This window comes from Panthera tigris, chromosome E1, assembly GCF_018350195.1.
Source record: "Panthera tigris isolate Pti1 chromosome E1, P.tigris_Pti1_mat1.1, whole genome shotgun sequence".
In the NCBI taxonomy this organism is placed as follows: domain Eukaryota; kingdom Metazoa; phylum Chordata; class Mammalia; order Carnivora; family Felidae; genus Panthera; species Panthera tigris.
The window spans coordinates 55,057,774-55,077,215 of NC_056673.1; the positions used below are offsets into that span (position 1 = coordinate 55,057,774).

The 19,442-nt window shown below is 51.5% G+C and overlaps 1 protein-coding gene across 6 annotated transcripts; it reads left to right on the plus strand.

Annotated features, from left to right (window-relative positions):
* The first annotated feature begins 421 nt into the window (after positions 1–421).
* Positions 422–7,062, plus strand: LOC102961798 (E3 ubiquitin/ISG15 ligase TRIM25-like). Of its 6 annotated transcripts, none has more exons than XM_042967459.1 (8): positions 422–506; positions 659–702; positions 1,006–1,673; positions 3,696–3,791; positions 4,004–4,237; positions 5,132–5,294; positions 5,425–5,577; positions 6,474–7,062. In XM_042967459.1, the coding sequence occupies exons 2-8, from the start codon at positions 687–689 to the stop codon at positions 7,034–7,036; spliced, it is 1,893 nt and encodes a 630-aa protein (XP_042823393.1). In that variant the 5' UTR covers positions 422–506; positions 659–686; the 3' UTR covers positions 7,037–7,062. The 6 variants fall into 6 exon arrangements, with proteins under 6 accessions (XP_042823393.1, XP_042823396.1, XP_042823398.1 ...); XM_042967462.1 differs by having other exon boundaries at positions 425–506; positions 5,515–5,577; XM_042967461.1 differs by having other exon boundaries at positions 451–506; positions 589–702.
* Positions 7,063–19,442: the final 12,380 nt, after the last annotated feature.

Genomic DNA, 19,442 nt, shown 5'->3' on the forward strand with positions numbered 1-19,442 from the left:
TCTGCCTCGCTCATCCCTTTTCTCTTTCTGAGGATCAGAACCAGAGTGGAAGCAACAGTCTTTAGAATCACCAATCGGATGATGTGGATCATTCAACTTTAGACGAAGAAGACGCTTTGGAACATCATCTCCTGGAACAACCCTGTCAATTCACCAGAAAAGATTGTCTGGTCCAGACGAATTAAAGGAGTTGCCCAAGATCCTACTGCCACTTTGTTGCCATTTTCCTCTCCGGTCCCTAATGTGAGTCCCTTAGGTCCACTGCCAGAGGCTCCAGGTGCACCAGCGACCCTGCCCTGGCGTGAAGAATCACCCATGGAGAGGGCAGGCCACATCAGCACCCATAGCACGTCCGGTGGCCCACCTTTTGCTCTGCTGACATCACAAGCAGCATGCTGGGGCTGGTCACGCTTGAATTGTGATGTCAGGGAACAAAACTAGGGGCAGCCTTCGAGGAGGGGGGCCAACTTGATAGGGAGATCAAAACACAGCAGCCGAAGGGAAAGGTGAGAAGGCAGCGGTCAGATCCCAGGAGATGGAGAAGGCTGGGGTGGGGGCACGCGGGACTGATGGGGACCCTCCCAACAGCTGGTGAAGTGGGACCAGGGCTAGGCCGCTGCACCTGAGTGCCTGGGGGTCCTTTTTCATCCCACCGCAGGGCAGCCAAGCCTCTAGCCCTCCCTGACATGCAGAAAATCTCACGTAAGTACTTGGGCGTCCTGCCTTTCTTCTGAAGGGCCAAAGAAGTGGCTCCTTTCCTTTCCGTTGATGTGACTTCCTTCTGCCCACCCTCTTGCTCGTCCAAGGTTTGTTGCAGGGGTCAGGGCTGGGACACAGAGAACACAATCCCCATGTTATGCCCCGCCCCCCCCCCATGGGTTGACCAGTGACACAGTCTCTGTACCCTATGGGCAGAAGCTGTTTCTATGAGAAGGACTAGTGTACCCCTCCAAGGCCCCTCGGCTCCTGCCGTGGCTTCTTCGTGGCTTTGCTCTATCTTCTCAGGGCCAGTCCAGGACCACAAGCCAGCCCCGCAGCCGCCGGTCCAGCCCTCAAGCCCTTCCCACGCTCAGCTCCTGATGAGTAACAGCAGTCTCCGCACGTTTGAGGACCAGGTCCTCTGTCCCATCTGCCTGGAGGTGTTCCGCAACCCGGTCACCACCACCTGCGGGCACAACTTCTGCATGGCCTGCCTCCAAGGTTTCTGGGACCACCTGGCTACCGTGGGCGAGACACTGTACTGCCCCCAGTGCCGGGAGAGCTTCCCCTCCAGACCGCGCCTCTGCAAGAACGGCATCCTGGAGGAGATGGTGACCTGCTTGGCCCAGGTCAAGGGCCAGACCTTGGGGTCCTCACGGCCCCTGGCCGGGCCCAGGGACGTGCCCTGCGACTTCTGTTCCGCCCAGAAGCTCAAGTCGGTCAAGTCGTGTCTGCAGTGCATGGCCTCCCTGTGCGAGAAGCACCTGAGCAGCCACTTCGAGGACCAGATGTTCCAGGACCACGAGCTGCTGGAGCCCGTGTGGGATCTCAAGAGCCGCCTGTGCCGGAAGCATCGCAAACTGCGGCGGCTGTACTGCCGCACGGAAGGCAGCTGCGTGTGCGGAGCCTGTCTGCTGGAGGAACACAAGAACCACGACACCATCCCCCTGGAGGAGGAACGTGCCAGGAAGGAGGTGAGGTGGAGTGGGGGAGGGGTTGAGGAGGGGAGCGGGGGGGGGGGGGGGGGGGGAGGGGTGGGGGTGGGTAGGAGCGGGACTCCTGGTTCCGAGTCTCTCCCTGAAAGTCTTTCACCAGCCCAGTCACACCTTTCCTTGGAGGGAAATCACACAACCATCAAAGTGACAGTCAGGAGGGTGGACGTGCCCGTTACATGAGAAAGGCTTGGTAGAAGGACAGAAAAATAACTCTGATTCAAAGGTTCACATGCAACCCGATGTTTATAGCAGCACTAGCAACAATAGCCAAATTACGGAAAGAGCCCAAATGTCCATCAACTGTGGAATGGATAAAGATGATATATAATATATAATGCATATGTATAATATATAATGGAAGACATATATATATACATATATATATATATAATAGAATGTTAGTGATCAAAAGAATGAAATCTTGCCATTTGCAACAATGTGGATGGAACTAGAGTGTATTATGCTAAGTGAAATAAGTCAGAGAAAGATAAATATCGTATGATTTCACTATATGTGGAGTTTAAGAAACAAAATTGATGAATATAGGGAAAGGGAAGGAAAACTGAGATAAAAAGAGAGAGGGAAGCAAACCATAAGAGACTCTTAAATACAGAGAACAAACTGAGGGGTCCTGGAGGGAAGGTGTGGGGGAATGGGCTAAATGGGCGATGGGCATTAAGGAGGGCACTCGCTGGGATGAGCACTGGGTGTTATATGTAAGTGATGAATCACTAAATTCTACCCCTTACACCATTGTTACACTATATGTTAACTAGCTCTGATTTAAATAAAATTTAAAAAGTTTTTAAAGTAATAAAACAACAACAACAACAACCAAAAAAAACGTTGGTGGGTTTGATGAACAAGGATCCAAAACTGTATGTATGAGTTCCATGTTAACTTTTTTGCGTAGATAAAGGAAAGGCTGGAAGAAAACATGTCAAAGTAGAAATATGTCATGTTAGGTTGGGCAGATCCCCTCCTTTTCTCTACTCTCAAATTCTGTTTAATATATGGAAATATTAAACAAAATTAAAATGTGGAAAACCAGATTTGAACTGCTTTTTATAGTGGAACACTTCTATTTCAGGCATTCTATCAAATATATTTGGTAACAGTAATATTTCCACATAGCCATCCCTTAATGGTCCACTGCAAGGAGCTCCTGAGGGCTTATAAGCCAAGTGGCCACACCGTTCAGCTCAGTGGACACTTTGTCCATAGTAAGACTTTGTCAACAAAGCAAGCAGTGGGTTGATGGACAGTCTGGCTTGAGCTGCTCATTTTGTCGTGTGCCAGCAACAATCCACTGGACGGGCACTTGGATCAACAGAGTTCTATCACCCGTTATAAACAAGAACATGACTCTTCCCAGAACAGGTGGAGACTGGAGGCTTCTTCACAGAACTTGGGACACAGCGTGTCCCAGGCAGCGCCACCCCAGTGAGGTATCTCCAGGGCTCCATGTCTGATGCGCCCCCTCTCAACCCACTGAATCCTCTTCAGCCCCTTTTTGTGATCTGAAAGCCTGTGGTCATCACTGTCAGGAACAGAGAACCTGATTCCTAAGACCCGGGAAAGGGCACCTGGGTGGCTCAGGTTAAGCGTCTGACTCTTGATTTTAGCTCAGGTCATGATCTTGGGTTTGTGAGTTCAAGGCCCACATCGGGCTCCATGCTGACAGTGTGGAGCCCGCTTGGGATTCTCTGTCTCTCTGTCTCTCTCTCTCTCTCTCTCATTCCCCCTCTTAAAAAAAAAAAAAAAGACTGGGGAGAGAGTCTCAGGGAGTGAGAGACCATGAGCAGCATGAGCAGAGGGTAGAAGACCCGGGCCATCTGCCCTTCGGCTCTGCCTTTGTCTCTCATACAGGCGTCTTAGGAATGTAAGAGGTATGTCTTCTCTGGGCTTGCAGAAGGGTTTCTCCAAGAAGGCCTTGGAGAAGAAAGAACCTCCACCTTTCTGAATCAGGGGCCCTTTCCTCCTCCCCCTGCCTCACCCCAGGTGGAGGTTCGGAAGGTCCAGGCCAGCGTGGAAAACCAGATGCTGATCATCAACTCTGACAGCCAGAGGCACCGGGGGCAGGTGGCCTTTCTCTCGGTAAGGCTGGCCCACCCTCTCCCAGGCCCAGGCTTCCCCCCAGTGCCCTGCATCCGGCTGAGGGGCACTCTCAGGGCCTGGAGTGGATGTCATGGGGCCCAGCAGTTGGCAACAGGATGCATAGGCAGGTTCCGGGCTGTAACAGTAGGGGCTGGGGCTCAGAGGTGCCTCTCAACACACCCTCCACAACCCGCTCCCCGCCCCACCCACAGAAGTTGATCCAGACAACACGCGATGAGGTGAACGCCTGCTTCTCAGAGATCATCCAGGAGGTCAAACAGCTGCAGATGAAGGTCTTGGATTTTGTCGAGAAAGAGGAGGCAGCCGCTCTGGGGAAGCTGGGCAGCTCCATCCAGCAGAGCCACGACCGGCTCCTGAAGCTGGAGGGGGACAGCATCTGGCTCCGCGCCCTGCTCGCCAACAGGAGCGACCAGCAATTCCTGCAGGCGAGCCCCCGCCCCCACTCCTGTCTCTGCCCCAGGCCCTGATCCGAACTCCACTCCTCCTCCACCCCCAGACACACCAGATCTGCTCAGACCTAGGATTAAGCCATCAGCATTTGGGGCTGCAACTCATCATCTATTCTTCTGCCTCGGGGAGCCTCCCCACCCCAGGCCGCGGGTCCTGGGCTTACACCAACACCCTTGGCTTCTTACCTGACGTTTCTGCCTTCACGTCCCTGGAACAGAAGGGAGCATACCCTGGGATTCCTGGCATCTGCCACAGTCTAAGTTTCTCCAGATTCTCCCAGACCAGGGATGGGAATGAGACCAGACCAATCCATACAGCCTGGGATGAAAACCCCATTTCCTTCACCAGCCCTGGCCCAGTCCTGCAGCCTGCTGCTGTTGCAAGAGGGTACCGGGCAGGGTCACTGGTGGAGGCGTGCGTGACAGCAACCTTCTCTGAGGGTGGGGCCCAGGGCTACCCAAACCCTGTGCTCGGGAACTCTGAGCAAAGACCTTTCTTCAGCTGATTATCACATCCCCAGCAGATTTCTAAAGCTGTTGCTCACAGCGTCCACCCCTCCACACACACGCCACGGGAAAAATGTGGCAAGGTCTTTCACTAAGCAACTCGAAGCTCAGAAGGAATCGTCCTCCCATTGTTTTCTAATCCACTCTACTTAATGCACTTTGCCATACTTTTTGGCAAAGCCCTGATCTCAGACATCACAACCAGGGGGGAGGGAGAGAGATGTCCAGGTTTGAAAACCAGCAATTTCTCCACCTGCCCCAAGATTCTGGGCTCGGTGGGGTCCCTGGCATAAGCAGGAGCTCCTGGCATCTGCCTGGGCCCCGGGCTAACGGGTGGTACTGCTGGCCACTCCCTGCACCCAGGAGTTCCCCAGACTGAAGCACTTTCCCGCCTGCTCGGAAGCCCTGATGAGCACCAACTGTGAGGAGAAGCAGAGCTTTCTCCAGTTGCCGGAGACCCTGGCGGAGCTCCGGACGCGGCTGCTGGACGTGGGTCTCAGCTTCATCAATCAGCTCCTCCTGAAGGGTCAGTATCTGGCAGCCTGGGGCCACTGGAGACTCACCTGCCCCCTGGGGGTGGGACTGCCCTGCAGGGCAGTGTTTGGGGTTCCAGGCACTGGTGGAGAGCCCTGCCTGCCCATGTGCACCTTCCCCAGGTGACGCAGCCTCCTGGAAGCCCATGCCCCTCTCTGAAAGGACACTGGGCTGTAAGAGTGTCCTCAGCAAAGCTCCTCAATCTCCTCCAGGCATTAAGATGAACTCCTATGAGTTGCTGCCCTCAGCTGTGGACAGGAAAACACTTCTCAAGTGTGAGTCCTCCGTACCGAGGTCCGAACCTAAGGGTGGGACCCCCGGGGGGCCTTGACTTCCCCAGTCCCCTCTCCATTCAGGCCAGGGCACCAGAGAGATGCCAGCTCTCTCTTGCCCAGACCTCGTACTTGGGACTGGAGACCTCAGAAGGACTCAGCCTGTGACTTCAAGGCCATGATAGGGAGGGGACTATCCTGTCCCATCCCGTGGGTGGGCAAGGCAGGGCCTTGCCCAGATGCTGGCTCTGCCCCCCTCCCTGGCTCTGGTGTGGCACAACCATTGCCCTCAGCTGGGGGCCTGCCAGTGTCCCCCCACCACCCCACCAGGGTTTAGCCAAGCCAGCTTGGATGGCCCTGTCTGTTTCTTCCTCAAGCAAGCTCCCTTTTATTGCTAGGCAATAAATAAATCGAATACATTTGATGCCTAGGCAGCCCCTCTCCTGAGCTGGGCTGGGAGGCAAATCCCAGGGACTTCTCTGAGATATCATGGGTCTCTCTGGTGAACCCCTGAGTCACCTCCTCCAGGAGCCCTTGACCTTCCCTCAATCCCACTCATTCTTGTGTCCTGAATAAATAAAAAGGGAGATTATGTTAGAGTCTAGTGGGGGGCAGGGAGGAGGAATTGGTTTCTCAGCTACTCTAGAAACGTAGACCTTTGGACAGCACCCAACTCCTTCCTCCAGAGGAGGTCAGTGACCTGGGGCCAGAGTTGCGGGACTGAAAAAAGCAGGGGCGGGGCGGGAAGAGAAGGGCCAATCCCAGGAGATGGGCAGGGGGTGGGAAGCACTTGGTGCTTCTGTGCAGATGCCACGCAGCTTAGCATCCTCTTCGTCAGCCCTGGGGGCCGCTCACCCAAGCTCCCTTGCCCCCCCCCACCCCCCCCACCCCCCCTCCAGGTTACTGCAACCTGAACTTCGACCCCACCACGGCCAGCGAGGAACTGTTCCTGTTCAAGGAGACCCACTCGGTGCTGAACCTGGGCATCCTTCTGGAGCCCTTCGCCGCGGGCGGCCCCTTCCCCGGCTTCAAGCAGTGGCCGCAGGTGCTGTGCTCGCGCGGCCTGTCCGAGGGCCGCCACTACTGGGAAGCCGAGGTGTCCAACTCGTGGGTGTGCCTGGGCCTCACCTACCGCCGCAGCCCCCCGCTCGGCGGCCGCCCGCGCCGCAACATCGTCTACCTGCTGGGCCGCAACCCGTACTCGTGGTGCCTGGAGTGGGACTCGCTCAAGTTCTCCGTGTGGCACAACAACACGCAGACGGTGCTGCACGGCGGTTACCACCGCACGCTCGGCGTGGCGCTCGACTGCGGCACCGGCTGCCTCTCCTTCTACGGCGTGGCCGGCGGCGTGAGCCTGCTTTACCGCTTCCTCGTCTCCTTCCTGGAGCCGCTCTACCCCGCGGTCATGGTCAGCAGCGGCGCCTCGGTCACGCTCAAGCAGCGCCCCGAGGCGGAGGCGTAGGCGGCAGCCAATAAAGCTGGACTCTAGCGCTGGGCTGGGCGCGCGGGAAGGGGCGCCGGGGACGCGGGTCGCCGGAGGTCGCGGCCCCCGGGTTGAGGGCTGGGGTGGGCGGCGAACCGGCCTCCCGTCCCCCTGACCCGCTGACCCGCTGCCGGGTGTTCCCGGGAATCCTAGGAAACAGGCAGACCCCTCCGTTCCCGCAGCCATGGGAGAAGGGCTTTGAGCCAGGATGGAGTCCCACACCACTCCCCTCCCGTGGGGGGGGGGGGATGGGGGGGGCCGGGGACAGTCCGGTGGCCTCCGGAGGGCGGTGGGGAATTCCTGGCCAGGTGCACAGCCTTCCGCTTTATGCCGCCCCCCCCCCCCCCTCCAGGCCCATCAGAGGCCCCTAACTTTGGTTCTCCAGGCGAGTCCTGGCTACTCAGCATCAGGGGCCCAGGGACAGATCCCTGTCCCCAAAGGCCTCGCGGGTGGCTGCTTTCTATTCCTCCCCTCCAGGAGGCCAGACTGAGAGTGGCACCTCACAGATGGGTTAGGGGTGTTCTGTCCCAGTTGCTTAACTGGGGGCTGGGAAGTTAAGCCGAAGAATCCAGGCTGATCTCAGGCCCAGAGAAGAAAGGTGAGGGCCTACTGCCCAGAGCAGGGCCTGTCACACAGCTGGTGTCTCATAGTCTGGGGCGGATGCGGAACTGAGGCTATCCACTCTGCACCGGCCTCTGTGCTGCTGCAAGCTGTTTTCCCCAGCCATCCGCCCAGTGCGCTCCACCCCCAGAGTATAGCAGTGCCCAGAAGCAAAGGGGCTGCTTCCTCATCCGGGACCCTGCAATCCCGCCTGTCCAGCAGAGGGTGTGAGAGTCAGCTCCAGAGGCTGGGTCGCACCAGGTTACTGCCTCGCAACCCTGGCAGGAGCATGACTGGAGACTCAGCCCCTCTGGCGAAACCACGGCAGCATTTCCAGCATCAACCAGCCGCTGGTTTCTCTGGTTTCTCAGGTTGAGTCTCTTGGGTTAATGATTGGCTCTGAAAAGGAAATGATACAAGTCAAGGGAGAAAACCCCTGGGGCAACATAGTCCAGAACCAGGCCTAAAAACACCCCATGGGGGTGTGCCTGAATTCCATCCCCACCTGGCCTGTTGGAAGAGAAATGAGTGACCCTGGTTTTCCCATCTGGAGAGGGTGGGACCAGGCCCGAAACAGATGTAGGGGGTGCCCTCAAGGTTTCTCAGAGGGAGGCACCCTTTGGCTCTTCTGAGCAAGCTGTGGCTGTGGTTTCTTGCTGACCTTCCTTTCTGGAGCCTTCACTCAGCACCAATTCCAATCAATCCCCACCCCATCACTCTTATTCCCCATGGGCTGTTCCCCGTGCTGATTGGTAGGAATGAAATGTAAACTTTTTCCTCAACGTTCCGGAGCAGCCTTTCACATCCAAATGCCTTAATCTTGGCTCCCGCCTCCAACCTTCGTTCTCCCTGGCTCAAGGGGCTACAGGCTCCTGCAGCACCCGGCTGGGGTCCAGAAGTGCTGAGGAGGTGAAGGTAGGGTACAAGGAGACGGGTCTGTGCTAGCTAGCTGCATGGATCTCCGAGTTCTTCCCCATCCAGGAGCTGAGGAAGAGGCTACCCTCGCCAGCCCCTCCAGGGGTACTGTATGATGCTGGAACCATCCTGACACCCTCAGGCACTTGGCATGAAATCCACATCTGAACTTAATATGGGTATTTGCTTCCCTAAACAGCTCTTTGTTTGCAGTTCCTGGGCTGCTGGGAATTCACAATGAGAGTGCTGGGGGTCCTCAAATAGTTTTTAGTATTTCGAAAAGCCAACCAGCAAGCCAGCCTGCACATCAGGGGGGCTAGCCAGCAAACCGAAATGTCAGGGTCTCTGCTCCCAGCTCAGCATGCGCCTCGTGGAGGAAATATAGAGGGGTTCTTCCTGGTGCAAGATCAGCCAGTGCTCTTGGATAATCTACACCTGTGAATCCCACCCCTTCCCTGGAGAGAAGAAGGGAAGACGGGAAGAAGGGAAGAAGGGAAAAAGGGAAGAAGAAGGTCTCTCCCTGTGGAGAGACCAGAGAGGGGACCGTCGCTGGAATGCCACCCACACACTTCTCATGCCTTCCTGCTCTGCCTTAGCACTCAACAAATATATATTTTTTTTTATTGTGAATCCGAGCAGGCTATAAACTAGTCTGTCTCCAAGAATTGCTTCACTTTAAAAATGTCCATGTTGTACCTTACAAAAAGATTGTGTTCTTGTATTGCTTGGGTAATTTTAAAATTAATCTTTTTGCATTTTCATAAAAGCAATTTTGCTTTTATTTAACAACACATAGCATCTATCATAGGCCAGCCACCATTCATGGCAAATGAAAAGTTCATGGCAAATACAAACTCACATAATCCTCATAACCTTATAAATAGGTATTATCCCCGTTGTATGGATGAGGAAACTGAGAAGAGATTAAGTGACTTGTCCCACGTCCTTGTCATGAAGGTATATAATTGAGCAGCCAGGATTCAAATCTAAGCTTTTTTTTTTAACCATTATGCTACACCGCCTCTCCCATACCGCATTTGCTCTAGAAAACTTATACGATATAGTTGTGCACTTTCAAAATGCAAAAAAATTACTTTCAAAATACGAAATTATCCACTGGCTGCATAACATTACATTCTACAAATCTGTCCTATAGCTTTGGTGGCTTTTTTTTTTTTTAAGTATATTTCATCTCTACACCCAATGTGGTGGGTGTGTTCAAACTCAGGACCCTGAGATCAAGAGTCACATGCTCTTTTGACTGAGCCAGGCAGGCACCCCTCCCGTAGCTTTGTTTTGTCTTTGATTCCTTGATTCCCACTGGAGGTGGGTGGCATGCAGAAACCCAGCCAAAGCCACAGATGTCGCCTCTTCCATGTTCAAGTGTGACCCAAACTCAGAGAAGGGTCAAAGCGGAAGGCAAAGGATGCTGGCAGCAGCAATCGTTTCCGTCTCTTCATGCCGTCCTACAGTGTGGGGAGAACAGAAGCAGGACCAAGTAGCAAGAACCTAGGGAAGGAGCCTGAACCCTTCCCACCTCCAAGGAATGGTGTGCTCAGACTGGGTGTGGAAGGGAGAGGATGTCTGTGGGAGCCTCGGGCAGAGTATGCCTGGCACATGGTGGGTACCCAATGGCTGTCGGGAGTATCCCTCCCAAGAGAGCATAAGCTCAACTCTGCACGTTCCCTGTGAGGAAGGTCCCTGGTGGTGACCTGAACCAAGACCACGAGCTAAGGAGAGGGGGGCCATCTCCAGCCTGCCCTGCTGGCCCAGTCCCACCCCAACTCCACCCCCCATCTCCTTGCCACAAACATCAGGCTCCAGTAGCCCTCCAAAGCATCTTCCCTCCTGGCCTTTGCTCATACTGTCCCCGCTGCCTGGAGCCCTCTTCCGCCCTCATGCCCTTAAGTCCTACTGATCACTTATCAGGTACTGTGGTGGTCCTAAGATGCTCCATGTTCCAAGAAGCCTGTCTTGAACCCCCCTCTCCCTAAGCCAAGTGGGGTTCCCTCCTCTCCGCTCCCATAACACCTCTGCATGCATCCCTGCTGTCATCCATTTGTTTCATGTGTGAATTCTCCATTGGAAGTAGGGGCAGGCTGCATATTTCATGCCTCTGGTGCTTTAAGGCATGCCTGTCAGAGAGCAGGTGCCTAATAAGCATTGACCCAAGGACTGAAGGAAGCTTCTCAGAGCTTGGAGGGTGGGAAGCCACCCAGATCCTTTCCTGGGTCAGGTCAGGCTGGGTGTGACTGTCCTGGCACAGCTGTCACGGACTTCCTTCTCTTCCCTCTGCCATCCTTTTGCGAAGTGAAGTCTGTTCACGCCCTGCATCCAGGTGGAAGCAAAGCACCTTCCTATTATTCCTCCATTTGCTTCCATTTTCAACCTTCCCTGTATTTATTATTATTATTTTTTTTTAATTTTTGAGAGAGGGAGAGCAAGGGAGGGGCAGAGAGGGGAGCAGGACAGAGGATCCAAAGCAGGCTCTGCGCTGACACTAGTGAGCCCAATGCAAGGCTGGAACTCAAGAACCGCGAGATCATGACCTGAGTCAAAGTCGGACGCTCAATGGACTGAGACACCCAGGTGCCCCTCAACCTCGCCTTTAGCCTAAAGATTCTTTGAGGCTGAGTATCGTCCAGCAAGTGTGCGAAGATGAGAAACACATACCTCTCTCAGCCTTTGTTTCCTGATGGATAGGGATACCACTCATATTTGCTAAAGATTATACAACTCCCAGTACTTCTCAAACCAAGCAGCTGGGAAACGTGCATTTTGAGCAGGGCCAGGACTAGGGTGAAGCAAGTAAGGGATTCACCTCAGGCACAAAATTTAAGAAAAGGGTCAAAAAAATTCAGTGATCAAGATTAATATTTAGGGCGCCTGGGTGGCTCAGTCAGTTGAGCCTCCAACTCTTGATTTCTGCTCAGGTCATGATCTCACGGTGCCCCACATCAGCCTCTGCTCTAGGTGTGGAGCTTGCTTGAGATTCTCTCTCTTCCTCTTCCTCTGCCCCTCCTCTGCCCAAGCATATGGTTGCATGCACGCGCCCTCTCGAAAAAAAAAAAGGATAAATATTTTAATGCAATATTTACAAAATCAAAATGAATGCAAAAATCTATGATGAACAGATTATTAAAATTGTAAATAAAGGCCAGATCTGACCCAGGACTTGCAGCACCTGCTTTGTAACCCCTCAGACTAAGCCTGGCCCTGATTCTGACAAAATTTTGTCCATGAAACTAGATGATTCCATTGGCCATAATTTGTTGATCTGATTGTCTATAATTATTGTTTTAAATTACTTACCTTGATTACTGAATTCTGTTGGTATCCCTGTAAAATTGTGCCCCAGGCAAGTGATTCACTCACCTCACCCTACCTAGATGGGCACTTTGCGTAGCTAAACTGAGTAGCTGGACCAGGGGGAGGTGTCACGGATGTCAAATATCCTGCAAGGCTCAGAAGAGCCATCCCTGGGGGCACCTGGGTGGCTCAATCGGTTAAGCATCCCACTTCGGCTCAGGTCATGTTCTTATAGTTCACAGGTTCGACCCCCCGCGTCGGGCTCTGTGCTGACAGCTCAGAGCCTGGAGCCTGCTTCAGATTCTGTCTCCATCTCTCTCTGCCCCTTCCCAGCTCCTTCTCTCTCTCTCTTAAATATAAATAAAATATTTAAATTTTTTTTTTAAAAAAGAAGAGCCATCCCCAAACACCCCTGTTGTTAGCAGTATATATATGTGCACAGATACTTCAAGTCAAAAGTTAAATAACATTCATTTAGTTGTTCACTCTTGCCAAAATCAGTAATAAAGTGTCAGAAGCCCAAGGGCACCCATTAAAAGGTTTTTGGTTCCCTGCCAAGTGTTTCTGGAAGCTGATTCTTCCTCATTTACAACTAGATTCTTCCTGCCTGGAGAACGTGTGCCTTAGTGCTTTTGTGTTTCACACGTAGTTGGAGAGGACACTGGTGGTTAGAATTCTGCCCGGTTTGCTCCAATGTTCCACAAATGACCTCTGAGTGGCTCTTGCCAAGTGTGGCAAGACAAGTGGGAGGAAACCCAGGACAGAATGATGGCCCGAGGAGTTTCAAGGAGGGAGGGGTCAGCGGGGTCAGACACTTGAGGCAGGTGGGGAGGAAACAGGTCCATTGGATGTGATGACATGAAAATGATCAGAAGGGGCAGAAGTTCAGCTTCTGAAGACGGAGGGAGGAAGGGAACGTGTGGAAAAGGACCTAGTGGGAGGAGACGCTTTTCATTTCAAGTTGGACTGTGGAGGGGGCTGGGGCAGGAGCTGGAGGGGAATATGAGTTTAAGGAGGATAGATTGTTGGCTTGCTTTCATTTTAGGAGAGACCTGAGCTTGTTTAAATGCCAATCTTGCACAACAGCCTATCAGCATGATGATTCAGAATTCCTCCGGGTAGATTTGCAACCCCCCAGGAATTTTAGATTTAGCAGGAAACGCTAAAGCCCGCACGGTTCCCACAGGAAGGAGACTAAGGTGCAGAAGGGGCAGGCCAGGAGCACCAGGGAAGATGTCTTGGAGGAGATGGGCCCCGGGCAGCACCCTGAGGATGGGTGACTCCATCAGGCCATGGATGCATCCTGGGCAACTGTACTGGGTTAAATAGTGTCCCCCCACCACCAAACTCGTATCCACCCAGAACCTCAGAATGTGACTTTATTTGGAAATAAGGTCTTCACAGAGGTAATTAGTTAAGATGGGGTTATACTGGAGTATGGCAGGCCCTGATCCAATGACCAGCGTCTTTCTTTTTAAAATTTTTTTTAAAGTTTATTTACCTATTTTGAGAGAGAAAGAGAGAGAGAGAGAGAGAGAGAGAACAAGCAGGGGAGGGGTAGAGAGAGAGAGAGTCCCAAACAGGTTCCACACCGGCAGTGTGGAGCCTGATGCGGGGCTCGAACTCAAGAACCGTGAAATCATAACCTGAGCCGAAACCAAGAGTCAGATGCTTAACCGACTGAGCCATCCAGGCGCCCCTTGATCTCAGACTTCTTTTTTTTTTTTTTTTTTTTTTTGATCTCAGGCTTCTGACCAATGAACTGTGAGAGAATACATTTCTGTTGTCTTAAGCCCAGCCGGTTTGTTCCTTTATTATGACAGCTCCAAGAAACCAACACAGGACCTATTGAAGGCTATGTGTTGGGTGCTCTGCCCGGCTCTGGAGATACCATAGCAGATAATCCCTGAGGTGGTCCTGGCTCTCTGGAGGCTGTGACATCAGGGGCCACCGGGGACGACTCTCTAGAAGAGGTGGCACTTAGTCTCTGTCGGTCATTATAAACAGTGGGAGTTATCCAGGGTAGGGGGGTAGTGCCTGTGTGGAAACAGGGAGGTGACCAAGCTCTACTCAAGAATGGAGCAAAAGAAGGGAAGGGGCCAGCAAGGGACAAGGGGCCAGCAGAAATCTGAACTTGATTCCGGTGTGCTCTGGGCACCATGGAGGAAGGCCCTTCTGGAAGTGGCATGATTCGGTTTGCATGATCAAGGCCAGGTGGGAGTGAGAGAGAAAGCCCCTGGAGACGAAGTGAGGGCACCAGCAGGGGAAGTAAGTAAGGGCAGGAACCCACGTGTGGTAGGGTTGATGAAGAGATGAATCCAATGGGTGAGCTATAGGCCTGTGGGCTGGGAGTATCAGGAAATGGGTGTCAGTCCGGAGCCCTGCCAAGGTGTGGGCACAGCGGTCCGGGAACTCAAAGCCAGGGAGGGCGTTCAGGTACAGCACCTGAATAAGTGGGTGCTTTTGGAAGATGAATCTGGCAGTCCGGGCAGGGAGGCTGAGTAGAGAGATCCTATCAAGACTCAGTGTCTGCTGCGTAGGCCCGATGTGGGCTCAGCATCAGAAGGAGAGAAGGCAGGGGCGCCTGGGTGGCTCAGTCGGTTGAGTGTCCGACTTCAGCTCAGGTCACGACCTCACGGTCCGTGAGTTCGAGCCCCGCGTCGGGCTCTGGGCTGATGGCCCAGAGCCTGGAGCCTGCTTCCGATTCTGTGTCTCCCTCTCTCTCTGCTCCTCCCCCGTTCATGCTCTGTCTCTCTCTGTCTCAAAAAGAAATAAACGTTAAAAAAAAATTAAAAAAAAAAAACAAGGAGAGAAGGCATACAAACAAGATGGGAAGGAAGAAAGTCGAATTAACGATTAGCTGGATATGATGATGGAGGTGAAGGGGAGGGAGGGAGGCCCAGGCCCAAGTCAGAGAATAGAGATGAGGCCTGGTCTGAAGAGGCAGATGGCAAAGACGGAGTGGGGACAGGCTGACTTGGGTTGACAGTGGCAAAATCACAAGGACAGGGGCCTGGAGCTCTGGAGAGACGGGGGCCAGGCTGGAGGAGGAGAGTCTGGGTAAGAGACAAGGAGGAAGCAGGAGGAAGAAAGAGGGGACTCAAGATGAGGGAGTGTCAGGGCGCCTGGGTGGCTCAGTCGGTTGAGCATCTGCCTTTGGCTCACGTCATCATTTCATGGGTTCGTGAGTTTGAGCCCTGAGTCGGGCTCTGTGCTGACAGCTCAGGGCCTGGAGCCTGCTTCAGATTCTGTGTCTCCCTCTGTCTCTCTGCTCCTCCACTGCTCATGCTCTGTTTCTCTCTCAAAAATAAAGACTAAAAAAAATCTTTTTTAAAAGATGAGGGAGTATCACCAAAGCCAAGGGAGACCCCCCACAACACCCCCCTCCTAGGCTAGGAGAGAGCAAAGGCAGTATTTGGGGAGTGTGCCGTATCTAGGCCAGGGTTCTAGAAGTGCCTGCCTGCCTGATTTATGATTATCAACCCTTCCCACACACCTGAAATCAGGGCAGGGCTTAGCACAGTAACAATCCCAAGTCAGGGGATATGAGGTCACCTGTGGTTCCTCGTGTTCTGCTTCCCAGACCAGCCTTGGCATTAGGCAACATGTTGCCCCTGAGTGGGAGAGAGCAAGACATCTGTCACCCGGGAAGTGTGGGCCGGAGCAGAGTTGGGGAGTGGGAGCAGTGAGTGCCCAACATCACGGCCAGCATCTATGGCCAGTTCCAGAACAGACTGTGCCCATCAGATCTGAATTCAGGGGTCTTTGGGCAAGCAGCCAGCTGGGTGGCATGGCCTAGACCTCCAGGGCCAGCTGACAAGCTGCCACATGCCCTGAGCAGAGTAGGGCAACAAGCAGAAGGGGTAAAGAGGAGAAAGTCTAGAGAAGCCGCCTGAGCAGTGGTGGAGAAGGGAAGGAGCTATAAACAAGAAGGCAGTGAAGGGGCCCTGCCACCAGCAGTGCCCAGGGGAGCCCAGACAGGTTGTCCCCATTGTCCCGGCAGAGGGTACTCTGGCCATGCCAGGGACACCACAGGGTCACAGCCAGAGGCCAAGAGCTGGGGGGGAGGGGCAGAGAGACCAAGACCCCATCCTGGAACTTTTAAGTACATAAAATTTTTTTTCCGATTTATTTATTTTGAGAGATAGAGAGTGAGTGGGGGAAGGGCAGAAAGAGAAAGAGAGAGAGAGACAGAGAGAGAGAGAGAGAGAGTCCCACGAAGGCTCCGCACTGCCAGTGCAGAGCCTGACGTGGGCTCATTCTCACGAACCGTGAGATCATGATCCTAGTGGAGACCAAGAGCCGGACACTCAACCAAATGAGCCACCCAGAAGCCCCTTAAAATGTTTTTAAAGAAACCCAGGCTGTGGGCTTAGGGTGTTAAGAGCCGGGAATGGAGGTGTGACTTGGAGGGACAATTCTTTATTCAGCCAATGAGGCAGTACCTGGACATCACTCCGTACACATCGACCCTTCTCATAGCTCTTATAATCCCGTGTTATGCACTGTGCTAAGGGCTGGGGAGGCACTGATCATCCAGCAAGAAAGCTCCTAAGCTTCAAGGAGCTTAGTGGGAGGCACACAGCACTCAGTGGGATTAATGCCTCAAACTGTGAGGTCTGAAAGGCCTTCTTGGAGGAAAGAGCTTCTTTTTTTTTTTCTTATATTTTATTTTATTTTTTTAATTTACATCCAAGTTAGTTAGCATATAGTGCAACAACGAATTCAGGAGTAGATTCCTTAATGTCCCTTACCCATTTAGCCCCTCCCCCCTCCCGCAACCCCTCCAGTAACCCTCTGTTCTCCGTATTTAAGAGACTCTTATGTTTTGTCCCCCTCCCTGTTTTTATATTATTTTTGCTTCCCTTCCCTCGTGTTTATCTGTTCTGTGTCTTAAAGTTCTCATATGAGTGAAGTCATATGATAGTTGTCTTTCTCTGACTAATTTCACGTAGCATAATACCCTCCAGTTCCATCCACGTAGTTGCCAATGGCAAGATTTCATTCTTTTTGATTGCCGAGTAATACTCCACTGTATATATATACCACATCTTCTTTATCCGTTCATCCATCGATGGACATTTGGGCTCTTTCCATACTTTGGCTATTGCTGATAGTGCTGCTATAAACATGGGGGTGCATGTGTCCTTTTGAAACAGCACACCTGTATCCCGTGGATAAATGCCTAGTAGTGCAATTGCTGGGTCGTAGGGTAGTTCTAGTTTTAACTTTTTGAGGAACCTCCATACTGTTTTCCAGAGTGGCTGCACCAGCTTGCATTCCCACCAGCAATGCAAAAGAGATCCTCTTTCTCCACATCCTTGCCAACATCTGTTGTTGCCTGAGTTGTTAATGTTACCCATTCTGACAGGTGTGAGGTGGTATCTCATTGTGGTTTTGATTTGTATTTCCCTGATGATGAGTGACGTTGAGCATTTTCTCACGTGTCAGTTGGCCATCTGGATGTCTTCTTTGGAGAAGTGTCTATTCATGTCTTTTGCCCATTTCTTCACTGGATTATTTGGTTTTTGGGTGTTGAGTTTGGTAAGTTCTCTATAGATTTTGGATACTAACCCTTTATCTGATATGTCATTTGCAAATATCTTCTCCCATTCCATTGGTTGACTTTTAGTTTTGCTGATTATTTCTTTCATTGTGCAGAAGCTTTTTATTATGATAAGTTCCCAGTAGTTCATTTTTGCTTTTGTTTCCTTTGCCTCTGGAGATGTGTTGAGTACGAAGTGCTGCGGCCAAAATCAAAGAGGTTTTTGCCTGCTTTCTCCTCGAGGATTTTATTGGCTTCCTGTCTTACTTTTAGGTCTTTCATCCATTTTGAGTTTATTTTTGTGTACAGTGTAAGAAAGTGGTCCAGGTTCATTTTTCTGCATGTCGCTGTCCAGTTTTCCCAGCACCACTTGCTGAAGAGACTGTCTTTATTCCATTAGATATTCTTCCCTGCTTTGTCAAAGATCAGTTGGCCATACGTTTGTGGGTCCATTTCTGGGTTCTCTATTCTGTTCCATTGATCTGAGTGTCTGTTTTTATGCCAGTACCATACTGTCCTGATGATTACAGCTTTGTCATACAGCTTGAAGTCTGGGATTGTGATGCCTCCTGCTTTGGTTTTCTTTTTCAAGATGGCTTTGGCTATTCGGGGTCTTTTCTGGTTCCATACAAATTTTAGGATTGTTTGTTCTAACTCTGTGAAGATATGCTGGTGTTATTTTGACAGGTATTGCATTGAATATGTAGATTGCTTTGGGTAGTGTTGTTCTTTTTATCCAGGGTCATGGAATATTTTTCCTTTTTTTGTGTGTGTCTTCTTCAATTTCTTTCATAAGCTTTCTATAGTTTTCAGTGTATAGATTTTTTGTCTCTTTGGTTAGATTTATTCCTAGGTATTTTATGGGTTTTGGTGCAATTGTAAATGGGATCGATTCCATGATTTCTCTTTCTGTTGCTTCATTGTTGGTGTATAGGAATGCAACCGATTTCTGTGCGTTGATTTCATATCCTGCAATTTTGCTGAATTCATGAATCAGTTCTAACAGTTTTTTGGTGGAATGTTTTGGGTTTTCCAGATAGAGTATCATGTCATCTGCGAAGAGTGAAAGTTTGACCTCCTCCCGGCCGATTTGGATGCCTTTTATTTCTTTGTGTCGTCTGATTGCAAAGGCTAAGACTTCCAATACTATGTTGAATAACAGTGGTGAGAGTGGACATCCCTGTCTTGTTCCTGACCTTGGGGGGAAAGCTCTCAGTTTTTCCCTATTGAGGATGATATTACCATTGGGTCTTTCATATATGGCTTTTATGAGCTCAAGGTATGCTGCTTCTATCCCTATTTTCTTGAGGGTTTTTATCAAGAAAGGATGCTGCATTTTGTCAAATGCTTTCTCTGCATCTATTGAGAGGATCATGTGGTTCTTGTCCTTTCTTTTATTGATGTGATGAATCACTTTGATTGTTTTGCAGATATTGAACCAGCCCTCCATCCCAGGTATAAATCCCACTTGGTCGTGGTGAATAATTTTTTTAATGTATTGTTGGATGGAGGAAAGAGCTTCTAAGCTGACACTTAAAGACCAACCGGGAACCAATCAGTTAAAGACAAGGCTCCTTGAGACAGTGTTCCAGGGAGATTGAACAACCATGCACATGCAAAGATCTCAGGGGGTTTGGCCAACCAGCGACAAAATGTGGTGGTGGTTGCTATCATTACTGATATATGGCAGTGGTGCTATTAACTGATTACTTACTATTAATTCCTGAAGATTTATGATTTTGAGCAAGTGCTTCCCTCTCTCTTTGAGCAGGTGCCTCAGTTCCCTTATCTGTAGGATGATGACCCTTCCAACTCTGTCCTTGGTCACCCACTCCTTATTGACAGCTGTCATAGGCCCTAACAACACAGGACCTGAAACTAGGCTGTGCACTTAGACCAGCACTTAGGGGACAGTCACAGAGGAAGGCTGGGGAAGGTGTAGAGAATGTCTGAGAGCCCCAGACACTGGCTCTGAGCTCTGCAGCCACTGTGACCATGCCCCAGCCTGGAGGAAAC

What these genes read in the sequence shown, in the direction of transcription:
- LOC102961798 (XM_042967459.1), top strand. An exon ending in CAATCAGCTCCTCCTGAAGG is followed by an intron (nt 5,295 to 5,424) that starts GTCAGTATCTGG and finishes CACCTTCCCCAG; the next exon opens with GTGACGCAGCCTCCTGGAAG. An exon ending in CAGGAAAACACTTCTCAAGT is followed by an intron (nt 5,578 to 6,473) that starts GTGAGTCCTCCG and finishes CCCCCCCTCCAG; the next exon opens with GTTACTGCAACCTGAACTTC.